At 42.5% G+C, this 25,823-nt stretch overlaps 1 protein-coding gene across 3 annotated transcripts in view; it reads right to left on the bottom strand.

Moving 5' to 3' along the window:
- The window catches only part of LRP8 (LDL receptor related protein 8), a 288,878-nt gene that overhangs the window by 82,983 nt on the left and 180,072 nt on the right, over window positions 1–25,823 (bottom strand). For 2 of the 3 annotated variants that reach the window (XM_084637202.1, XM_084637201.1), the window contains exon 4: window positions 1,635–1,763. In XM_084637202.1, coding sequence (XP_084493328.1) covers window positions 1,635–1,763 — 129 coding nt within the window. Of the gene's footprint in view, window positions 1–1,634; window positions 1,764–10,501; window positions 10,625–25,823 lie in introns of those variants that run through there. The other variant, XM_084637203.1, reaches the window with a different exon arrangement.

Here is a 25,823-nt window from a genome sequence, read left to right as displayed (position 1 = left end):
TACACCATGAAAAATGTGCTTGTTTTCTTGTGCAACACAAATCCTGAGCTGAGCTGCATGTACAGTGGCAAAAGGAACTGCACTATGGACATAGAGAACAATTTATTTTATGTTGTAAGGTGCATGATGACAAACAGAAGGATGATATGCTCCCACCAACTAAAGTCAGCTCTGCTCTTGAACACATAAAGTCACTGTGGTTGCCCCAATAAATATGAGATCTGAATTTGTCCTTCTAAATGCCCGCATAATATTTTAAGAGATTATCTATTGATCTCACCACATTGGAGGTTGGAAATACTTACAAGAACTGTGAATAACTGAAGAAAAAAGTGTGTGTAAGTAACACTACCGAGGAATCTTGTAATGGACCATAATCAACCGGTCAATGCACTCAACAGTTCATAGAATTATCAGCAACCGTTAAATACTGCATTCCCATTCCCACATGTGTAAATTAGTGGCTAAAGAAAACTCCCTTGGTTGACTTTTTATGATATTTCCCACTTACTGTGTTGACTTTTTTGTTTTTAATCATGAAAGAATAAATGTTTGAACTAGGAAAAAAATTACTGTCCACAACATCAAAATTAGGGGACATATTTCACGCATAGTACACAAAATCTTTTTCCAAAGACCAAAAAAACATGACGACAGACACGGAAAGGCACCAGTGGAACAAACAGAGAGATAGAGCCCTTAAGGGTGTAGTAACCCAGAGTTATCAGCAGTTCCAACTTGGATTCCATACTGTTGACTTAAAAAAATAAACGCATGAAGTGTCTGAGAAATGAGCTATGTCATATTGGAGGATTAGAACTGAAAGGCCTGGAGAAAAAAAAGTGAACTTCAAAGAGAAACCTTGCTGAAGAAAGGGAGATCATTTGGGCCACACACAAAAAATCAAGTGTTAATAGCCTTACCAATTTGGCTGTGTGATCTTGTCAGAACTTCTAAATTGACCAGAGGTGGGCATAGCCAGTACCTGGATGGCAGCCCTCAAATAAAACAGAGACTCTGCAAGAAGCAAAAAGAAAAGGAGTACTTGTGGCACCTTAGAGACTAATAAATGCTCAAATAAATTTGTTAGTCTCTAAGGTGCCACAAGTACTCCTTTTCTTTTTGCGAATACAGACTAACACGGCTGCTACTCTGAAATCTGCAAGAAGTGATGCTGGTGATTTAGGAGGAAGCACTCTTTCCCCCTGAATCAGCAATACATCCATGATCCAGAATGGGACCTGAGGCAGTGTGCTGTCTTTAGGAAGACACACAAAACCCATTGTCTACTGCCCATTTATGCCCCTACAGCACTTTCTGCACGAGTATGCATGCTAACCAGTATATCTTAACCAAATTCCAGCTGTGTTCTGTAGCTGTAACTGCATTCTACTAGAGTGACAATAGAATACTCAGTTGTACACAAAATCTACTCTACATTCCTCAAGTAGCTCCAACTGGAGAGTTAACCTTCATTTCTCCTCCTAAAATCCGCTGAATAGCATTGTCAATATAGAGTGACTGTGGAGTTTGTTGGTGAGAAAAGTCATCCATTCATACACAATCTATCAATCACTTTAAGAGCCTTTTGGAAGAAAGTTGCTATATAGATATTAGGTATTATTATAACTCACCAGTAGTGCAACCAGCCTCGTCAATTCCACTTTCACAGTCTTTTTCCCCATCACATCTCCAGGATGATGGGATACATTTGTTGCTTGAGTCTCCACAGCTAATTTTTTCAGCTGGGCACACTTGTTTGGCTAAAAAAAAAGAAAATACAAGGAAAATAAATGTAGATGATGAAAACAGCAGTAGACATTAAAGAGATATTGCTTTAGTAAATTTAATGTGGCCAAATTCTGAAACTGATATCCAGGTAAAATTCCTATAGTAAGTGGCAGAGACCATTGATATCAATGGGAATTGGGCATGTTTAGAATACCAAAAGCCAAATGCAGACACATCACAATAAAAGAACTTCAGAACTTATTTTTATTTAAATATTCAGCAAATAATTTATCAGACACATTTATTATTATTAATTGATCTACTAGTAGCTAATGTGGTGGTGGGGGTTGTTGTTTTTTTGTTTTGCTTTGTTTGGTTTTTTTTTGTTTGTTTGTTTTTTGTTTTGGCTGCTATTTCTTTTGTACAGCAATTTCTGAATTTCATGAAGCAAGAGAGATTTCCCCTATAAGACAAGGGAGTTAAGTAGACAAGATAATCACAAACTCATAGATTTTGCACACATCCAACTATAGTTGGCTAAAAATTAGAAAAGACCACAATGAAAGGCCACAATTGAGGAAGATGGCTGTGATGGTTAAAAAACAGCCTGGTTTACAGGGGAAGAAAAGGCAGCTATAAAAAATAAAAATAATAATATAGAACAAATGGAAGGGAGGGGAACTTGATTGTATTCATAGGTATAAATCAGAAGTTAGGAATTGCAGAAAATTGATAAGGAAAGCCTAGGGACACAAGGAGAACTCTATGACACAATACAGGTAAGGAGCGTTTTTTGTTTTTTAAATATTAGGAACAAAAATATCCTGACAATGGTAGTGCTCCATTACCAGATGGAAATAGCAGAATTATCAATAACAATGCAAAAAAATGTTTAATAAATATTTATGTTCTGTATTTGGGGAAAAAGCAGATGATGCCGTCACATCATATGGTGATAACCCTCCTTCCATTTCAACTAGTTTCTCTGGAGGATGTAAAACAGAAGCTACTAAAGTTAGTCTTTTTTAAATCAGCAGGTCCAGAAAAGAGTTTTAAAAGAACTGGCACAGGAGCTTGCTAGACCATTAATATTGATTTTTAATAAGTCTTGGAGCACTGGGGAAGTTTCAGAAGACAGAAAGAAAGCTAATATTGTACATTTTTGGTGCACTGAAACGATTCATGAATTTGGACAGAATTCAGCAATTTCAGCTAAAAAAAAACGTTTTACAAATTGGAAATGTCAAAACATTTTGTTTCAACATTTTCAAAATGAGCCATTTCAACATTTTGTTTCAAAATGACATTTTCAAAGACAATCTCTTGTCTGTGCATAATACAGGAGGAGAAGACCATAAGTGGGGCTTGGCATGGGGGCAAAGGGAGTGGGAAATATTCCCTAGCACATCTGGTTTTGAGGAAGAGAACATATAATGACAACTGACATTGTAATGCAATGTGATCATTGACCTGCAGGAAGGTTATGTAGTATTCACAATTTAATTGTGGGCACTACATCTGTCTGTAGCAGCCAAACAGCCCGGGGGAGCAGGAGGAATGGGGAAGATAGGGACAGAAGAATTCTATTCATGGAGAGTAGAAGAATTAGGTTAATCATCTCATTGACTGAGTAATTAGAGACATTAAAAAAAAGTAAATTAGACCAGATGAACTTGCAGGACGCAAAGACAGAAGCTGTCACTTGTCACAGTTCATCAACTCTTTGCACTGAGCCAGGCCCCCATGGCTACTGTGAGTCCAAGTGATCTTTGCATCTTTGCACTGAAGCCAACTACTCAGCACAAAATGAGGTATAAAAGAGAGAGAAATTGAACAAAATCAAAGTGAGAGTACTGGAGAAATACCCAACAGCATTTCTACAAGCTTCTTCTTAGAGATACCAAGACAATTCAAATGCAATGGGACTTAACATACTGCACAAGCCATGAAACGGTCTCCTTGTAGCAGCTGCAAATCATGCTTGGTTTATATATGGGCAGGACGGTCTCAAGATCTTGCTTACAGAATTTAGTATGCTTTGGACTTATGTGACTAAAATGTTTAGTTCCTTCTATTCTTCTCCAGTCTTCACACACTTGGGAAGGAAATGGTTAATGTAGTATGTGACAGTGACTGTCAAACCTGGATATCCTGTGTTCATGTAAACTATAGCAAGGTCTGTCTTTTCAGAAATAGACCATTAAACAACTTGGTTAAAATGTCAGACACATCAAAACCAATTTATCACAATGAACGGCAAATGCCAAGGATGGACAACAATGCTTTATTTATAAGGAGACAAGAGCAAAGGAGACAAGAAGGTTCCATTTACTCACTACAGCCAATGACACATTCTTCTTTTTCTTTACATGAGGCTACAAAGTCTTTCACAGAACCATAGAGCCTAACTGGCGCCCCACTGTTTGGCTTCCTCTTATGCCACTGCTGAGCTTTTCAGGCTCCGGACAGCATGTATATTCAAGAAAGCCCAAGAGAACAGAATTGATTTGCTTTCAGAAGACCATTTGTCAGGTTCTCACCATACAGGTACTCTGAGAGCATGCATAAAATGTAATTAAGCAACTTCTACTGGTGGGAAACCTACAAGACTTTTAATCAGCAGACTGTATCTATGAAAAAAGCATCCTTTGTGGAAATGCACCATCTTAATGATGGGGCAGTTTTTTCAGTATCTCTGTTTTAAGAATCCCCAAGACCTTTTTTTTCTTGTTTCTTTCAGAAAGCTTTAATTAGCACAGGAAAAAATGCCAGGCAGAATGGCTTTATTTTATTAATTATTATTTCTGTCCTGTCAAGTAAATTGCTTCTCTTCAATTTCCAGTGCAGCTTTTGGATCTTTAAAACCCTACATAATGGAATCCTCATCAATGGTATGGCCTGTAATTTAAACAAAGGCTTGGGTTTCTTTAACTGGGGCCTCCATACAAACTGTCCTGGTATCTTCCTTCCTAAATGTTAGGAATTCCTCCCCACTCTTGAAGACCAAGGCCAAGTCGGACACATTTTCTTGCCAGGAGATACTCCCTTTGAATTCACTGAAGGAAAGATCATGCCCTCTGTGCTTCTACTCAAGGCAAGCATTATCGCAAAAAGAAAATTGTTAGAAGCTGGTAGTCAGCAAAAAACTTAACACCGTTAAACGGAATTCTAGTTTCAATTAGGATATGCTCCTGACTTCCGGAGATTTATGACTGAGCAAGATGCATGTGATTAACAATCATGTTCATCATGCATATGTTTGCATATACGTTCTGAATTCACACTAACTTATACTTTGTGCATTTCCACTGAAGGCACAGGGACTGCATGGGGTCTAAGTCAGCTCTGAATTTGTTCCTTTCTGAATTATATGTGGCTGCTATTTTACATAGCTCTAGTTTCTGTTAACATCTCCCTTCCTTATGCATTTTCCCCTCTTCATTCAGGAGCTGGAGCAGGTCTGGGAATTAGGAGAACTGGATTCTATTCCCCATTTACTCATTGATTCATTATGTGGCCTTAGACAAGTCACTCACGCTTCAGTTCAGTTTACTCATCTCTGTAAAACATTAAGATACTCAGTTGAAAGGTATTATAAGCATTAAGTATCCTAATTATTATTCCTATTTATCCCTTCTTCCCCTCTCCAAAAGCAAAAAGCAAACAAAGTTTTTTTTTTATAATCAGTAACACGTTTTCTATTTCTTCTAATAATCACTTACTGCTAAACATGATTGACCAAATTCACTGACACCAGCATTGAATTTGGGCTGGTGAATTCTTTTGATATTGATACAAAAGTCATATCATAACTACTTAGGGGAACTCCCCTGAACTCACTTATTTAGGTGCCTAAATATGGATTTATATATGAATAATACACACAAAAATCAAGAACACATTCGTGGGAATTCAAACAGAAAGGCTTCATACACTACAGTGCAAAACAGATTAAGATTCCAGTCATTTCCTTCTCTTACCACATCAAGCTATATATGCTGTATGTAGGTGTTTATATACAGGAGTGAAAAATTCTGTATGACCTCTCAGCTTCCACAGATGTCACTGGAACTCAATATTCAGTGGCAGAATTTGGTTCATACATTATATCTATATTTACATTTTAGATACCCAGGGGATTGTTGATAAAAAAGGAGCCTTTTACCTCTAAGGTTTCAGATCAAATCCAGCCCCAGGCCAGCATGAAACATCATGATCGGTGGCTCACATGAAATGAGACTAGGGCATCTACAGTGTTGGAATGAGGACATCAAACAATCAGCACACCTGGCTTCTTTGTTGGCAGTATCAGCAGAGAGGGAAAGATGCCTGGAGACTAATCTATCCACAACACTTATTATATGGGTCAGGACTGAGGCACATTTGCAGGACACTGGGCAGCTTGCACGGCTGTCATTTGTCTGGACCGTCTGCAGTGGATTATATATATATATATATATAAATAAACTTTCAGTGAGTATAAAGGCAGATTATAGGGGAAAACCCTGAAGCATGTATTATTTTGCAGCTCAAGATAATTAACTTCTTCCAGGCTTTGAACATAAATTACTATAAATGACCCAAAGACTAATTAAGAAAGGACAATAAGAAAATATAACTACAAAGCTCAAGAAACTGCAACATCGTTAATGGGATAATAGTTGATAAGCCTGATAAAATATTCACTTCTCCAGTTTGATTTGTCTGATACTGACTTGTTTTCAGAAGTTCTCTGGGGAATGGAACAGGATTTACATGGATTTAATTCTGTTGCACGAAACAGTATAGCCCAAATGCATTCTTGGGTGTTCGAAACAGAAACTGCTCTCTCTTGGGCCACATGGGTTAGAAGCCCATGGTTCTCATCCAACTCCTTTCCTCACTTAGAGATATGATTAAAATGTGCTTACTGTACCAAGGGCTCAACATGCTTAGAGCAGACAGCATGTACATTGCTTTTAGACAGATTAACACACTGCTAATTATCGTCTCTGAGATCAGAGTAAACTATAACCAGGAATTCAAAATCCCAGGATTAATCCTAATTACCAAAATAATGAGTGACTCTGCAGAGTAACTCTGGCCTAGACTTTTACAGGAGAGGTGTCTGTATGCTTCACATTGAAGAACAGGGGCATTACAAAGCTACTTATTGTTGGGATTGATGATAAAAGTGATTCCCGGGGGTCTTGCCAGCAGCTTTAATATTTATTACATAAACTGATTTGAGCACCATGTAAAGAGGCAAGATAAGTTCTGTCACAGACTGAAAAGATTCATGGGGCCAGAATTTCAAAAGGGCCCAGGAACAGATTTGCAGTGCTCTGTACCCACAACTGGAGCCAGATTTTTTAAAGAGCTCAGCCTCCAGTAGTTCCTACCGACATTTATGGCTAGATTTTTAACACAGTTCAACGTGTGGGGTGCCGAGCTCTGTTGCAAAATCTGGCCATTTCCTATCATCTACCCCTCCTAAAAGACAGAGTAATTGTAAGGGCTTATCTACATGAATACTTGGCTCGTGGCAAGCTGGGGTGTACCCCCACACTAGCCTGTACCCCCACACTAGCCTGCTGCTCACTAAGAGTTCATGTCTCGCTGCTACCATGCACTAAAATTTCCCTACCGTGCACTTCAATCAATTCCTGTTTCAAATCAGTGCAGATCAAAGCACACTAGGGGAACTATTAGTGCGTAGGTACCACGGTGCTTAGCACTGTGGTTGTATAAGAAGATCTACAGGTTAAAACCAGGATTCTCTCTTCCCAGATGTGATAGTTGATTAGAGATTATTGCCTTCCAACAATCCATGTAACTATTTCTCATCCAGCATGCAGGAAGTCAGGGCAGAAACCTTGGGATATAACAAAATTATATCTGATGTGATGAATGCCCCCCAAACTTTCTTGCCATTATACATAGACACATTACCGTTACAAATTCACTCAAGATGTGTCAGGACTGACATGCTGTTTATCCTCTGTGGTTAGTCAGATTCCTCCTTTTATTCTACCTATTTAGAGAGAAAGAATGAGTTCTCCCCGTCCCTCTCAAATATCTGAGCAGCCTCAATTTTCTCCATCCCTATTTTACACCAGACACCCTCAGGGCCTGTTTGGCAACAACTCCACTGTCGGCTAAGAGCACAACTCACCATGGAGCCTCTCACCTCCTCTCTTGAAGTGGCCAGAGAAATCCCTCCTCTCCCCACCTTTCTCTGCAAAATTAAGAGCTGGGTACGCTACCTCTCCAGATGGCCCAGCAGCTGCTTGCTTGGGAATGAGTCACCAGGATTGAACTGAACTCGGATCTTTCACATGGTGCTGTATAGCTCCTCCGCTAGGTCACGAATGGATGGACAGTGAAAGAGAGGGCAAGTGGGATATGTTAAGATGCTTAGCATGATATACTGTCTGAGAGATGTGAGATAAAGTGCTTGAAATATACAGAGTCGCTAAATATGAATGGGTATAAAACATTAGCAACAAGAACAATCTGAAATGTACTTCAGGAATATTTCCATCTTGTCAGAATTAAGTGAATGAGATAGCAAGAAGTGATTCTAGGTATTATGAGCCATTTGTCACCTCATTCCTACAGAAAAAACATACTGCCTTTCATGAGCCTACAGCCATGTGGTCACAGGGCCCATTTTCTTAGACTAGCCTACAAAGAAAATTAATGAAGCAGCAGCGCAGCTTGGGGCTAGTGTCTGGTCTAATCACTAGCGGGCAGAGCTCCCAGTCTGAGTGGAGAAACAGCAGCTTTCCACAAGCTAAACTCTGGACCCATTTGTCAGTATTTCCATGTATGTTGCTCCTTCAACCCTTTGCAATACCCTCTCTGGGGACCCGCAAGTCCAATTATCTACTCTGGGCTGACAATGGAGAAATATTAAAGTATACAGGATTAAATACTGCCCCAACTGAAAGAATTGGGAATTCTGCCATTGACTTGAATAGGGTCAGGATTTCACCCACACACTATAGCTGAGGGTTGGCTGACTATAAGATCTGCAATACCAGATCCATTGGTGCATCCCAGCCAGTAACCTGCCTCTGATAATGGCCAATACCTGATGTTTCAGAACAAGGCTTAAAATCAAAATATACCTAACTAATTATGCCATTTGTATTCCCTTATCATTATCTTAGTTTACACGGCTCTAAATCATATAAAGAACTATTTTCACAGTGATTTGAAGAGAATAAATAATACTTATTATTTGTTATTAGTCATAAGGTTGACCAGCATTTTTTAAACTCAGGACGGCATCAACCCTTCCTTCTGATGGTGCATAGGAATGGCTCAATCCTCCTTACAGGAAGAGCTCATTACTCATTAGCAAATCAGCACAGAAGCAGCCTCCATTGTTATCTATGGGTAAAAAATGTACAGCAGAAGAGACTTCACAAGGGCTGGTTCCACAGTACCCTGTGCCCCTGCACAGATCTGGCAATAGGTCAAGCAGAGGGCATGGCCCAGGGCAGGGATTCTCAAGACAATTTTTTTGGTGGCTTCAGAGTGCAGCCACCAACGCTTGCTCTGACACTTTTTCCTAAAATACTTAATTAGCTTTAGGAAAAACAAATAAATCAGCACATAGACATGTCCAAATCATTGTAATTTATTTATTGCTAGCTAGTGAGTCTGCTGTGAAAAGTGATATTAACAAACATACAAGTATCACTTTTCACAGCAGACTTACTCAGCCATGGCAAGCCTGGAGACAAATTAAGCCCTGTATGGGGAGGTCGGGGGAGGCAGCACGGGCCAAGGGCAACAGTGGGGGTCCAGAGCCTGAAGCCCTGCAGCCAGACCTGAAGCCCCGTGGCCGTGGGATAGGGACGGAGCCCGATGCCGCGCAGCTGGAGCCTGGGGCCTGCCATCACGCAGCCAGGGCCCGGGACTGGAGCTCGAAGCCCCATCGCCGGAGCCTACCGCCCCACCACCCCAGAGGTGAAGCCCAAAGCCTGAGCCGCCCCGCCCCTGGGAAGGTGGGGAACTCACCAGCTGCTTGCTCCTCCAGCGTTGTGCCCCAGCTGTCTCCAGAGGGGGCAGGGCTCAACCCCTGCTTGCAGCCCCAGCAGCCACCACCAAGTCAGTGCATCTAGGAGCAACAGAGAGGGGGAAGGGCCGCTGCTTTGCCCTCTCCTTCCCCCCAGTCACAGCCCAGGAGGCTGAGGCCACAAGAAAAGCCCCTGGTGGCCGCATTTGAGAAACGCTGGTCTAGTGATCAAAAGCTGGGGAATGAGAATCAGGACAGCTGGGTTCCAATCCCAGGTCTGCCACTTAATGAGATATAATCTGGGCCAGTCACTTAGGGCAAGTCTACACTACAAAATTAAGTCAACCTAAGTTACGTTGTCGCACACCCACCACAGTAATTACATCACTTTTGAATGTCCACACTACATTCCTTGTGTTGGCAGTGCGCATCCTCACCAGGAGCGCTTGCACTGATTGAAATGTCTGCGTGAGGCATTGTGGGACTGCTTTTGAAAGCCAGTAACAGTCAGTGTAAGCAATGAAGTGTCTACACTGACAAGGAATTGACCTAACTACATCAACCTAAGCACTACGCCTCTTGCGGAGATGGAGTTAAGTCGGTTAATGGGAGAGTTACATCACTGGGAGCTACATTTTAGTGTAGATGCTCAGAGTTAGGTCAACATAAGCTGCTTCACATTGACCTAACTCTGTAGCGTAGACCAGGCTTTTACCTTGTGTCCTTCAGTATCTTCCATCTCTAAGATGGCATAGTACCTACCTGCCTTGTAGAAGAGTTAGGACGCTTCCTTCATTAAATGCATGTGAAGAACTCTGAGATCCTTGGACGAAAGGTGCTACAGATGCAGAGACTCCTTCTGTGTATCACATGTAGGTTTTATAAGCCTTGACTGTACCTATCCCTTTAACAGGAACATACAGTGCTTCCCATTCAGGGTTTATCTTCAGAGAAGAATTTATTTGTTCTTTTCTGCCATCTCCCTTCTGCTTCACTAGACACTCCTCCCTCTAATTCAGTCAGATAAAAGCACCCTTAAACCTTGTTTTTATCACTAGTATTTTTATTACATTTGAAAAAAACAAATCTCCAGCACTGATTAACAAAAAGCTGGATTCCCTATATGCAAGTCCTTCAAATTCCTTTGCAATATTTACAATGTCTTTTTAGCTCTGCTGGTGAGGAAGCTTTGGACCTGGAGCCTCACTGCTAGTGTGCTTAGTCTGTGTGCTGATAGGCAAAGAGTAATCATGAAGAACATTAAGTAAAAATACAATGCAAAGTTGTATGAATTAACTAAGGAATGAGAAACAGATGAAACAGAGCCTGCAGAAGAGGCTTTCAGGGTACCAGGAATGTGCTGGGCAAATAAATAAAACAATTTAAAAAATTTGCTCAAAGTTATTTCTATATAGGCGTCTAGTGGGAAAACTACTAAACATTCCGTTTTATAAGGGAGAGATATTTTTCTACTATCGATTTCACTAACAAGGCAACAATGAGGTTCAAAAATCAAATGGCTTTGGTTGAAAGAACTTGAAAATGTACCAAGTGTCCCCTTTTCTCTCTCTCAGTATTCTTTGAACTATCTATTTTTAGAACCAGCTTGGCAGTCACTGATTTAGCACACTGCTCTGCTCAAAACTGACACCCTGACATCAATCTGCCCTCTTACTGCCAGTTGTAAAGAGGGAGACTGCTACTCCGTCCAGGTACACCTGGCACTTTTGAATGCAAAGTGGGCAAATGAGGTCAGAAAAATAGGAATTGGTCCTATTCTTGGCCCAAACACTGAATCCTTATTTTGAATAAACAAAAATCACACCACCCTGAGATGAATGCTGTATACTCTGAGCATGCTCAGTCAGAATGTAGGATTTCTAAAATGGTGCCTTGGCAAAGAGCCGTGTGCGTGTGTGTTCGCGCGTGGGGTGGGTGGTGTAGAATCATAGTTCTGAGGTAAATGACAACAGTGAACATGTGCAAGATTGGTGGCTACTGAGCATGTGCAGTAAGGGGTGAGTGTCAGAAAGGTCAGTTAGGTAAGCAGATAGCTGGTCAGAGCCCACACATACGGGTCACAACTTGTTGTAAAGATCAGAGCTATCAACCAGAATGCTGAGGTAATGGTCAAGACTGAGCATGTGCGGGTGAAGTAACTCTTTTAAAGAATAGGAAGGTATATAAAGAAAGAGCTACAATGTTGCATAAAAGGCCTGCTGCCAACAATAGTTTTAGAGTCCAGAGGCTGAGTCTGAGAAGGAGAGAGGCATGTGGGGAGAGTTGGGAAGCCAGCAAGAGAAGCCAAAGAAAAACTGCTGCAGAGAGAGAAAAGAAAGCTGGAGCGGAGGAGAGCTGACTGACCAGGAACTGAACAGCAACAGCTGTGATTTTTAAAAGAAAACAGCACGGGATTTATAGAGTAAGCTTAATATTATTTTAATTATAGTATACTATAAGGATAGTATAGAATAGTACATAGAATTAGTATGTGTGTGTTTGTGTTTTAATTATATTTTATTTATGTAAAGTGTAAAGCAATTTAAGATCCGCTGTCAGCAATTTGTTGCAAACTGGCCACTTGCAACAAATTGCTTCACTTAAACTACAATAGCATATAGTTTAAATGATTGTAAGTGCTCTTTAACTTGCAATAAGCGATTTGTGTCTCAGAAATTTTGTGCCTTGTTTAGGATTTTTAGATCATACTGTAATAGGAATTTATTAGTTACTTTAATAAAAAGACACTTTGTTTTGGAAAGAATACAGCCTGTGTCAATTACTTTATCAGAAGGCCATATCAGTGTCCTTCGGTGTTTTCCTTAGCAACACTGGGAACTTTTCCCTCGGGAAAAACAGACTAAGGGGGAGCAATAGGCAGGTTATTATAGCAGCATCCCAAAATTAATTTTTCAGGATAACACAGGCTGTGAAGTCTCATGTCTGTGAGCTCCAAGAAAAGAGAGGAGCCTTCAAAGGGGAGGTCCTAGATGGACTGTTGGACCTCATGAGGAAGCCCGGAGAATTGGAGCCAAGAACAACACGTCATGGTGACAGCAGAGGCCAAGATGGCAGCAGCCAGGGCCACCTGGAGAGAAGTCCTGGCCACATTCCTACCCTCCTCCATGAGGGCAACGAACTCCTGCCTTGAATCTTGGGGCATGGAGTCCTGAAATTTAGCCAAGGAGTCCCATAGATTATAATTGTATCTCCCCAGCAAAGCTTGCTGGTTGGAGATACGTACTTGAAAGCTACCCGTCGAATAAGCCTTTCTTCCAAACACAAGTTTGTTTCGGGTTGCACTCGACTGGCCCTGCTGTCCCTCTCATTTGCTGCAGACACCACCAGGGACTTTGGGGAGGAGGGGAAGGCCAGAACAAGTATTCGAACCTGCTCGCTGGAACATAATACTTTTTCTCTGCCCTCGCTGAGGTAGGGGGCAGAGAAAAAGAAGTTTGCCATAGCCTTGACCGGTCCCATCACCATGTCATTGATAGTTAAAGCCACCTTGGAGGGAGCTGCTGCAGCCAGGTTATCAATAAGGCTGTGTGATGTCTCTTTGATCTCACTTGTCAGACCCAGGTTTGCAGCAACCCACTTCAGAAGATCCTGACAGTCCCTAAAGTCATCCTGCAGAAGCAGGCTACTGAATCCCACGACAGTCACTTCTGGGGAAGATGAGAAGGCTTGCACCAGAGGAGGGGCTTCTTCCTCTGCCACTGCCTTAAGTATGTCAACTGGAGCCATCTCTGGAACATTGGTACTGGGGTTGATACCAGAGTCGGGGGTCCGGTGCCAAGTGGGAAGGAGTGGTAGTCCATCTCATGGAAACCACCAAGTAGGAGCATGGGAGGAAGGGCCTGGTACTGGGGGACACACCCAGGAATTCCAGTAAGGCCATTGCATAGGCCAGTGACCCACTGGCCAAGTGCCAGCACGGGACCGGCACTGAAGTCCGGTGGCACATAGGCTGGGACAGGTGGTCGGCTTTAGGTTGCACATAAGGCTCTCCTTCGAACTCAGGAGTCTTCTCTCAAAGACCACAGCAGAGTGGTACCCGCTTCTGCTTCCATGCAGTGCGAGGATTCTGGGGACCGGTGGCAGATCAGAGGTGATCAGGCTATGGGATCAGGGACAGCTTGCCCTTTAAGATTGCTGGGGGGCATGGTGCCGGGAAGGAGCCTCCTGCTCCTTGTTCCCTCCTGCTTCCCATTACCAGAGCTGATGGGCATCCCACTGGAGTTGGAGGGACCAGAAGAGAAAGTAGGTCCCTAGCCACTTGGAAGCTATCTATTTACACTATACATTAACACTAATTACAAAAACTATATACGCTGAACTATGATAACTAATAACTAAGTTAGAGTCCAAAAACCACTGGGAAGAAAGTCTTGCCAGAGCAAGAGGGGTTATTCCAGCAACCGTCACGGGCGGTAAGAAGGAACTGAGAGGGTGCATGGCCCCTTATATTGGTGCATAAGTGCACAGCTCCTTAGGGCGTTAGAGCCGACCTGATGGATACCACTGAGGGAAAAATCTCCAGCAACGGCGCATGTGGCAAACAAACACCTAACATGGAATGGACATGAGCAAGCACTCAAAGAAGAATTCGGAGCTCTAATCTCAGCTCTGCCACTGACACCCTTTGTGCCCTTATGTAAATCTCGTAACTATGTCTGTTTCTCTACCTGTAAAACAGGGATAATACCTACTTCACAGCGGTGTTGTGAGGTTTATCATTCTTGCTAATGTTTGTGAAGCCCTTTGGAGTTACAAAGAGCCACATAGTATTAACACTGAACTGGAAAACTCACCTTCTTTTTTGCCTTCCCCTTAGACGGTACATATCAAACTAAGCACTTAATTTTAACCAGCTGAACTGAATCTGAGCTGTGGACTTGCTCCACAATTTCTGGGGCACCAAAGGGAGAACCTTGGCAATCTTGGAGCTGCAATGCTATAAGGGAATAGACTTTAAAACCAAGGGCCTCCAGGTAAAGTCAGCCATTTCTCCCTTTAATGCAGTGGTTCTCAATCTTTTGTACTAGTGGCCTATTTCACATAGCAAGCCTCTGAGTGCGACCTGCCCTTATAAATTAAGAACACTTTAACACCATTATAAATGCTAGAGGTGAAGCGGGGCTTGGCTTGGAAGCTGGCAGCTTGCGACCCCCCCCCATGTAATAACCAAACGACCCCCTGAGGGGTCCCGACCCCCAGTTTGAGAACCCTTGCTTTAATCCATTCCCTCCCCACTACATACCCCAGTAAATACCCCAGCAGGGTGATCTCTCTCTCCAGCAGGAGCACTCTCAGACTCCGTCCTCACAGATGATTACATGGCATGTTATTGAGACATGGACAGAGTTCTCAGTGGCTTTAATGGGACTTTTTCTACATTGGGAGTCTTTCAAATTGAAAGGAAGGAATTGTTTTTACTGGGAACATCAGAGTGAGAAGGATACTGGTGTCCACTGACTTCTCCATCCCCACCCTAGAATTCTACATAATATTCATGCCACTTCACTGGTCCATCCTTACTGTGCTGGACCCAAAAGGATAATGCTAGAAGGAGAGTTATTTCCTACACATTCTGGCAGATTTAACTCTGGATTTTCTTGCTTTAGATGAATTAAATAGACCCTTAACTTTACTTGAGGATTTTAAACCTGTCTTAAGGGACTATCAAAGGAATTAACAAAACTCAGCTGCCTGAGGTTGCTCTTGAACTAAAGATTGGATTAAATTGTACTGGAAAAGTTAGATATACTTTAAAATAATCACTTAAGACAGAGGGCTGCCTCTGTGAGGTGGTCTTTAGTGTAGGTTAAGTTCACAGAGAGAATGTGGTTTTGAGCTAAAAAGATCAAAGTCTGTGTCACACGGAATAGGGGTGGAGTGAATTTGTTAGTCAGCTAATTTGATAAATGAAGATTTGTAGGTTGGGATGAGCCTCATATATAAAAGATGTGAAGAAAATTCAAATGACACGCATAATGAGTGACTTGGGGATTGTCTGGGGCCATGTAATAACCATATAACACAGGAACTGCTAAACATATAGGGCCAATTTCTGTTCTCAATTACTCCCGTGAAACGTCACTGACTTCCACTGATGTAATGGATGAGAGACTTTGGCTTCTAAATTAAAACTTAAAATGTTGTACATAAATTAGCAGGCAATAAGTTCATAAACTGCATTATATAATTTTCCCCATGGCAGTCACTGTTTCCTGCTCTCACCACTTTAACAGCCAACTGGAAAGTTACTGGATGTCCAATACTATCTAAAGATAAGGTAGTTGGTATCAGTTGAACTTGTAATGAATATTTATGCTGTTAATTACATAACCTTTCATCAGTACAGTAGTTCTGCTGTTCACCAAGGACACAGATTAAACAGCTTTTCTGCTTTAGAATTTCTTTATAATTAATAATATATTCTTAGCCACTTCTAAATATAAAACTATAATTAGATACTTTAAAGAATGCAGGCTGCACCTTTCACAAAACTCTTCTTTTGATCAAAAGAAAAAGAACTGGAGTTTGTTCAAACAGTGGAACTTACCTTTAACTGTGAACTATCTTTTCTGTTAATTTCCCCGACAGTCTAATCCTGAAATGCAATGCTGCCTATTTCCAGCAGATGGTGACAGAGAATCCTGTCAACTAAAACTTTCCTTCAGCTAAAATTTAGTCTCCTGTTATTGCTGTTTTTTGCACAGACTCAAACTGTACAATAATGCCATCTGTTATATAGGGTCCAGTTCTGCAATTCCTACTCACACTGAACAATACCTAACTGTATGAGCACTCTGACTGAAATAAATGGGACTGTTCTCAGGGTAAATAACTGCTCATTGTGAGCAAGGGTGGCAGAATCAGCCTGATCATGTCTTTCATCCGTGCAACATCATCTTAAGGTACGTCTACACTGCAGCTGGAGGAGTAAATTCCCCTCTCGAATAGATGTACGCGCACTAGCTTTGATTAAGGTAGCCCACTAAAAACAGCAGTGTAGTCACAGCAGTGCCATCGGTTAGTCGCCCAAGTACCAACCTGTCTGCACCCTAGGTAAGTATTCAGGCAGCTATCTGATGCCGCTGCTTCAGCTACACGGCTATTTTAGCACACTACTACAATCAAACCTAGCACGTGTACATCTACCAGAGCTGGAAATCACCTTCACCTGCAGGGCAGACACACCCTAGAGCAGGTCTGCTTGTTTTCCATTCCCCAACCCCATCCCTTTTTTTTTTTCTTTGTATAGGAAAGGAGAGATCTCCAAGAATTGCATAGCAGAGATGGGGTTTCTTGCCATCCTGTGTCATGTTTGAGAATCCCAGAGAGCCCGCAAGGGGAAGACCAGTGCTCCACTCCTTCCCCTTTCCAAGACTCAGGATGTTTTCTCTTTAATAGCTCTTTTTCAGCTTTGGGAATTCCTTTCCAAGTAATTTGTGTGGGTGAGTGAATAAGGTGCAGATGGGGTGTGAAAATCAGTTAACTATTTGTCTTCTTGCTCTAAATTGCTGCATCACTCCATCTTCACCTCTCCCAGAGAGAAAACATTTTCTTTCCCTGTCGAGGTGGTTAACTGAATGATGCAGTTTGGCTGCAGCTCAGCTGAAGCTGGGATGAAAGATTAGTATTTCCAAGTAAACAGGAGGGTTTACACACAGGGTTTGTTTCCCCTGCCCCTTACCTGCCTGTGCCTTCTGGGGTTGAGTCTCAGAAAGGAATAAAGCTGCTAGCTACTTCTTGGCTATTAGAAGTGATTGGAACCTGCTCAGACCATCTGTGGCTAATTGAAAGACCCAGGTGCAGTAATTCCCAAACAGCAGAACCCGCGGCAGATTGGAGTGTCTGGGATATACTGGGCCAAATTGTTGACTGGTGTAAACTGGTGCAGCTCCACTGAAGTCTATTTACACTAGATTAGAACGGAATAGATTTTCAGGCCACAAGGGGCCATTGTATGATGAGTTATCCCTGTGCTACATCTGAGCATGAGTACCTCTGACCCTGAGCCTGCTTAAACCAGGGGTGAAACTAAGTTAAAGGATTTACCAGTATGCCGGAGTCCTGAGCAGTGGACGTGGCCTCAGCCGGAAGAGGCAGGGCCTTAAATCCCCGGGCCCTTTAAATTTTGATTCTTTGGGTTCTTTGGCCTTTGTTATGCAGGAGTTCAGGTTAGATTATCATAATGTGTTGGTCTTCACAGGTAGCTGGCTGAGGCAGGAGCAGATGCAGACTGGAGCAGAGCAGGGGCTGGCTAGAAGGGGACCAGGAATAGCCGTCAGATCTAATAGGCAAAGGGAGTGCTCCTGGCCAAGTGGTGACATTGAGCAGACTGGAGAGACTGCAACCTGTAAAAACCAATATATCTGCTTTGGGGTCACCTGGGTGAGTCCTTGCCTCTGGACTGGCTGAACTCTGGTTGAATGGCATGAGCCCTATCACAAAGCTGCAGGCAATTGCTTCTTATGATCATCACACTCGGTCTCAGGAATGACTCATTGGGCTTAAGCCAGAGGTGAAAGTAAGCCAGTGCGCCCCGGTACGGTGTACCGCAAGAGCTGGTGCACTGCACCAGGACCGGCTTTCCCACACAGCAATTTAAAGCCCTGGGGTAGCGGCAGCGGGTCTCCGGTGGGGATTTAAAGGGCCCCGGAGCTCCAGCTGCTGCTACCGCCCCGGCCCTTTAAATCCCTGTTGGAGCCCCACTGCCGAAGCCCTCAGGTAGTAGCAGCAGGGCTCTGGTGGGGATTTAAAGGGCCGGGGCAGTAGTGACTGCTGGAGCCCCAAGCCCTTTAAATCCTCGCCTGAGCCCTGCTGCCTGAGCCCTGGGATAGCGGTGGCGGGGCTCCGGCAGGGATTTAAAGGGCACCGGAGCGCCAGCAGGGTGTAGCGGGGGCTCAGGGCAGGGAGTTGAGGTGCAGGAGGTGTGCAGGGTATGGCAGGGGGCTCAGGGTAGGGAGCTGGGGTGTAGGGGGCAGGAGGGGTTAGGGGTGCGGCAGGGGGTCGGGGTGCAGGGTGCAGCAGGGGGCTCAGGGCAGGGAGTGCAGGAGGTATGCAGGGTGCGGCAGGGGGCTCAGGGAAGGCAATTGGGGTGCAGGAGGGGTTTGGGGTGTGGGCTCCGGCCTGGCGCCGCTTACCCAGAGCGGCTCCGGGGTGGCAGTGGTGCACACCGGGGCAAGGGCAGGCTCCCTGCTTGCCCTGGCCCCGCTCCACTCTGCTCCACTTCAGGAAGCAGCCAGAACCATGTCCCTGGAGGAAGGGGGACACAGGGCTCCATATGCTGCTCTTGCCGGTCCTCCAGGTACCTCCCCCGAAGCTCCCATTGGCCGCAGTTCTCCATTCCCGGCCAATGGGAGCTGTGGGGGTGGTGCCTGGAAGCGAGAGCAACGCACAGAGTCCTCTGACCTCCCCCCGCTTCAGGGAGCGGTGCGGGGCTTGCAGCGCCACGAGGGTCAATCCTGCAGGCTGGATTCGGCCCGCAGGCTGTAGTTTGCCCACCCCTGGCCTGAAGGTAGGCCGGGGGGTGGGGGGGAGCAGGGAGCTTGGCGGGCCACATGAAAGAATCCCACAGGCCGCATGTTTGTGACCCCTGCGTTAGGCTGTGTTAAAATGCGTATTCTTCAAATGCGCTCACCTTACCAAGGTCAGTCTGCATCACTCACTTGTCCCATCATTATTTACCAATCCACTTTTGTGTCATCTAAAATTTTACCAGGAATGATTTACTATTCTCTTCCAGATCACTGATAAAGATGATAAATAGCACTGGGCAGAGAACAGATTCCTGCAGAACCTCAACAGAAGCAACCCCATTGAATAATGAGTCACCATTTACAATTACTTTTTGCCATCTATCCGTTAACCAGTTTTTAAAGGGGGCTGCATTGTTTTTGTATACGACTAACATTTTTATTATATTGCTAATGTATTCTGTCAAATGCCTTACAAAAGCCTATGTTATGTCAACACAATATCTTTTATCAACCAATCTTGTGAGCTCATTAAAAATAAGTTTGACTGACAACAGTTATTGTCCATAAAATCATGTTGACCGTCATTAATTATGCTACCATCATTTAATTCTTTACTGGCTGTGTTCGATATTAACCTTTCCTTGATTTTATCCAGGTTTGATGTCATGCTAACCACCCTATCATTTCTCATATCGTCCTATTTAATCTTTTAAAATATTGTCACATTAGTTTTTTCCAGTTCTCTGAACTTCCCCAGTGTTCCAAAATTTGTTAAAAAAATCAACATAAATGGTTCAGAGACCTAATTTGCCAATTCTTTTAATACTTGTGGGTGCAAGTTATCCAGTCCTGCCAATTTAAAAATGTTTAATAGCTGCTCTTTAATATCCTCCCTAGCTACTGATGGAATATAATGTATTTCACGACTACTGCAAGATCATGCATCATCCTGCTTCTGTCTGAATACAAAAGAGAAATATTTATTAAATACTTCTGCCTTTGCTGTTTCATGATTTACAAATTTATCATCCTTATCTACTATTGGAGCTATACCATTGCTAGGTTTGATATATTTTTTCCCATTTAATTTTTATTATAATGGTTTTCAGCTTTGAGAAATTGGCCTTTGTAAAAGCACCACACACACACACACACGCACGCGCGTATTTGGTTAGGACTATATTCTGTTTGTACATAACAAATTAAATTAGATCGCAGCTACTTGCACATAGGCAACCATCAGTTTTTAATTCAGCGATCAATTCTTGTTTATCTGTCAGAATCTGACCATAAACTGTGGTATCAAAAGCCAGGGGACTGTTATGCAATGCAGTCCATTGAGTCCCAAGAGCTAGTTACACAAGTCTTTTTCTTAACATGCTTAATAAAAAGTTATGCCTTTATTATAAGGTATACAGCCTAGTTAAAATATCTAGAAATGTGATCTCTGGCATAAGGAGCCTGATCTAGATTAGAAATTACTGCAATTTGTTTAATTAAGCAATTTATGACTTTCAACTTGAAAGATCACATCATTTCTCATGTAGGTCATATGTGATTTCCCTTCTAGAGACATAAAACTGAAGGCAGTCTGATTCAGAATTACCATCCCATTTTCTAATCTCAAAGAACTGCTGAGAATGTCTGAGGTACATGGCCCTCAATCATTTTACATTTGCTGTTCAGAAAGATCTTAGTTACAATGGAACAAGTGGGAACCCCCAAACCAGTGCACTCCCTGTATTTGTGCTGTCTTCCCCGAAAGAAAACAGACATCAACCTGCTAATCTCCTTCCTGGAGAAGCAGAGTATGCCTGGCAGATGTTTTGGCCTGCCTTGCCTTTGTAGTCTGGGACTGGTGGTGTTGAAGATCAGGAATTCTGACGGGTCCCTTTACAAGCTCCTGCCTGCAGTTAATGGCAAAGGTTGAGCTGAATCCGAACAGATTTAGAAGCAGTCAAAATTTAAAAGAAACTATCTTTCAAGTGCCCCCTAAACAACAATCTGAGGTAGAAAAAGCATCTGAATATTGGAACTATCCATTTCTCTGTTGGACGCACAAAGTACTATGGAGGATGTGGAAAAAGCAGACTTATGACATTCACAAACCAAAGACCTATTTCTGGCTGCTGGAAGGAAACAGGTGCCATAGTTTCAATATCCAGACTGAACTGGGCAGTTTGTAGAAGTAGCTGTTTTTGTACTCTCTGTAAATGTATTACATTCCCAAAGCAGCTTATTTTAATCAAAGTTATCATTCCAAAGGACGCAACATCCTGATTCCGTAATAAATCATAATACCAATCTATGGTTTATCCCAGCATTCAGATTGCAGTAGTACTTGATCCACTTATTCTGGGAGCACTACACCATGTGGAAAGCCAAATGCAAACTGTGTGTGCAGATTGCTGGACACATACATTGTGCTTCCACTCGCTTGAGCCTGCAACTCTAATCTTTCAGTTTAGAGCAGAACATTTGGTTGGGCTGGTGAGTATATTGGTTCTAGATCCACTGCATAAACCAATCTAACCAGGTATCTGCTGCATAGACAGGGGAGGTGTGTTACTGTTTCTGATTATGCAAAAGTGTAGGGTTTTTCTTAAATCTATATACTGCATATGAGAATATTTGGGACCAAATTCTGCCTAGATTTACATGCAGTGCACTCCTGACTGAAATCAAAGGTTGCATGGATATAAATGAGGGCAAAAACTGACCTATACCGTATGTATTGTCTCTCTCTCTCTTTCATTTGACTCTCACTTTTTATCTCCGCTCCTAAGACTCTAATTTAGAATTCTGAGGATCTCTGGGGAAGAATGTAAGTAATTACTGTACAGAGAAAGTAAATCAGCATGTTTGCTGATTTGAACTATCAAAATTCCTCCTTTGGTGCAATGGGAGAGACCATGTCTCAAAAGCTGAAGCCTGCAGCCCTAGTTCTCATAATAGCTGATAGGCAGACAGGAATATATTCTTTCTTCTGGGAGATGGGTCACATGACAGCTTCCAGTTTTACACACTGGTGGGGGAAAAAAACCTCTTTCCAAGCCATCAACATGGAAACTAAATGAGAAACTCTGATTGAATAGGAAGAATATATAGAATTGTGATTTAGCCACAAAACAGGCATAGCTGGCCTCAAATCATAAGCTTCCTGATTTAGCTTAATTGTTGAACACTCACTTGGGAACCTGAACACCAGATTCCCCTCTCACAACTGCTTCTCCTAGTACAGGGCTTGGGTCATCCAATTCAGTGGTTTCAGGAAAGCATTTGTGCTGATCCCCCAGTTGTACATATTTGGTAGAATTAAGTTATAGAAAATACTTAATAGGTAAAATAATCCATCTCACTCCATTTTCCTACTGACTCTTAAAATTGGCCAGGCAATGGGGCTTCCACCCTTTGAGAGAATACTCGACCATCTAACAGATATTATGGAAAGGATATTTTTCCTGATTATTTTAGATTAAACTGAACTTTCCTTAACATCATTCTACTACTTCTAGCTATAATCACTTAGAACATGCTACCCAGATCCTTCCTCAGTATTTAAAAAGCATCACCAATTGAGTCCTCTGATTAAAGCAGGTGCAAATGGAAAGGGACACATGTTTACATTGCTAAAATAGGAGTCTCATCACAGACTGGTATGTTTCCTGAAGCCAATAACTTTTTACAATAAAGTTTTAAAATGTATAATAATTTTTTATTACAAATCAACAGAAGGGGAATCAACTTCAACCCCACAAGTCTATCTGTATATCAGAAAAACCACCACAAAAACACTGCAGACTCCATTTAAATTATCTATGAACAGCATGAGCTTAATTCAAGAACAAAGCAAAAGCCTCAGTGTGGCCTATTGGTGCCAAACAATAAAGGTTTCACTGTTCTTTAAAAGCAACTCCTGTCTCAGACAAGACAAACTCACGACACCTAAGACACCACTTTCGTGGGATTTATTCCTAATGGGTAGCATATGAAGTCTCTACTGAAAGCTTGTATTGATACTCATACCAGTGTGAGATGTGTGTTTGCTTACTATTTAAGGACTAATGTAACAACATTGAACATTACGCCCTCAGTTTTAGAGGTAAAGTGAGTCACCAGAGAATCATGTGTCTCGGTGCTGACCCATTCAAGCAGGAGGCAGTTGTCACCTCTCTCTGACTAGCTGATTATGTCATGTATTGCTCAACTGTCCACCTTTGCACCAACCTGGAAAAGTCAATGGAAAATCATCAAAGCTAAACTATAAACATCGAAACCATCTGACAGTGAAAAGGAAAAATCTGACAGCGAGGGGAGTGCCCTGTCTGTGAACAGAGACAAGATACTGATTCAGTATATCACAGAGTGGAGAAAGACACTCTGGGTCATTCACTGAGAAGATATGTTGATGAGCCAGGATGCTTCACCTAAAACTAGGTCTTGGCTCCTTGGGGCTGGCAAACGCTTCAAGAGACTAAACTTTTGGGGTCAGAATCTACTTTATTAGCTAGGAAAGCTAACTATTAATAAGTGCAGGCCCAGTCGACATTTTATTATCTTGTTCTGTATGTAAACCATTTCTTTACATCATTCACATTTGTTTCTAGTTGAATCTCTATTTTTTCTTAAACATATTTCCTTTTGTTTTACTATAATTGAAGTCAAGTGCTGTGTGTGATACAGGAACAGTGGTCTACGGTAAAACTGGCAAACTGAGGTACACTGTTTCTTTGGGAATGGAGGATCTGGAATTTTTGTGGGTATCCAGTGATCGGGGCTGGACACCACAGGGGGACACGTCAAAGGGACTCGAGGGCTGGGGTACATCTATTGTCAACTGGCAGGACTGGTGTGGGCCAGAGGAGCGTGCTGGTGGTGTTAGGGGGCTGACACCCATATGGCATGGCGTATGCCAGACTCCCTCATGCTGGAAGAAGGTGGCAACAAGAAGACTCACAGCTCTGGGTGCCCTGAGAAGCGTCACCATCAGACTTACCATAACACAAAACTCCCCAATCCTACTTCCTGTATAAATCCTAATACTGGATCCCTTACACATGCATGCACTGACAGAGGCTCACATACCTGGCACAAAGTAATTTCTTTAATTAACAAAACACAGCAGATTGAACATTAAGGCTGAAACCTATGCTTATTTCAGTGAATATCTAAGGGTCCTTGAATTCTATTTTTTTAAACACATTTTGTGTGAAATTGTCCTTCTAAAAATATTACTATATTTTAAAGTAAACCAGGTGTACTGGTTAAACTAGGATAATCTGCAAAAAGAAAAGGAGTACTTGTGGCACCTTAGAGACTAACAAATTTATCTGAGCATAAGCTTTCGGATGCATTTCTTAGTCTCTAAGGTGCCCCAAGTACTCCTTTTCTTTTTGCGAATACAGACTAACACGGCTGCTACTCTGAAACCTAGGATAATCTGGTAATTCAAGGAGTTTTGACATATGAGAAACAAGCAAAATTCTGTTTTTCTGTGTTCCTGGTATTTAAATAGCTAAAACATTTCCCTCTAAACTTTCACAGCCAAGATATAAAACTTCAATTATGGAGAGTAATAAGGGAAATTCTGTCCCTGAGCCATAAAGCATTAACAGGTGCTGGGACAACACAATACTATTCTTTATACTCTACTGGGCTGATTTTCAGAGGATCTGAACAACCCCAACTGCCAGTTAACATAACAGTAACCATAGGTATTCATCACTTTTTAAAAATCAGGCGATAAAAGTCTATCATAAGTATCAGAATACCAACAATTTCTAAGACACAATAGACTACATATGGAAAGGTATGGTCTCAGCAAATTTGCGGATGATACTAAACTGGGAGGAGTGGTAGATACGCTGGAGGGCAGGGATAGGATACAGAGGGACCTAGACAAATTGGGCCAAAAGAAATCTGATGAGGTTCAATAAGGATAAGTGCAGGGTCCTGCACTTAGGACGGAAGAACCCAATGCACAGCTACAGACTAGGGACCGAATGGCTAGGCAGCAGTTCTGCGGAAAAGGACCTAAGGGTTACAGTGGACGAGAAGCTGGATCTGAGTCAGCAGTGTGCCCTTGTTGCCAAGGCCAATGGCATTTTGGGATGTATAAGTAGGGGCATAGCGAGCAGATTGAGGGATGTGATCGTCCCCCTCTATTCGACATTGGTGAGGCCTCATCTGGAGTACTGTGTCCAGTTTTGGGCCCCACACTACAAGAAGGATGTGGATAAATTGGAAAGAGTCCAACGAAGGGCAACAAAAATGATTAGGGGTCTGGAACACATGACTTATGAGGAGAGGCTGAGGGAACTGGGATTGTTTAGTCTGCAGAAGAGAAGAATGAGGGGGGATTTGATAGCTGCTTTCAACTACCTGAGAGGTGGTTCCAGAGAGGACGGTTCTAGACTATTCTCGGTGGTAGAAGAGGACAGGACAAGGAATAATGGTCTCAAGTTGCAGTGGGGGAGGTTATGGATATTAGGAAAAACTTTTTCACTAGGAGGGTGGTGAAACACTGGAATGCGTTACCTAGGGAGGTGGTAGAATCTCCTTCCTTAGAATTTTTTAAGGTCAGGCTTGACAAA

The sequence above is a fragment of the Lepidochelys olivacea genome (genome assembly GCF_965140295.1).
Source record: "Lepidochelys olivacea isolate rLepOli2 genome assembly, chromosome: 8".
NCBI lineage: Eukaryota > Metazoa > Chordata > Testudines > Cheloniidae > Lepidochelys > Lepidochelys olivacea.
This window is presented reverse-complemented; position numbering and strand designations above follow the sequence as displayed.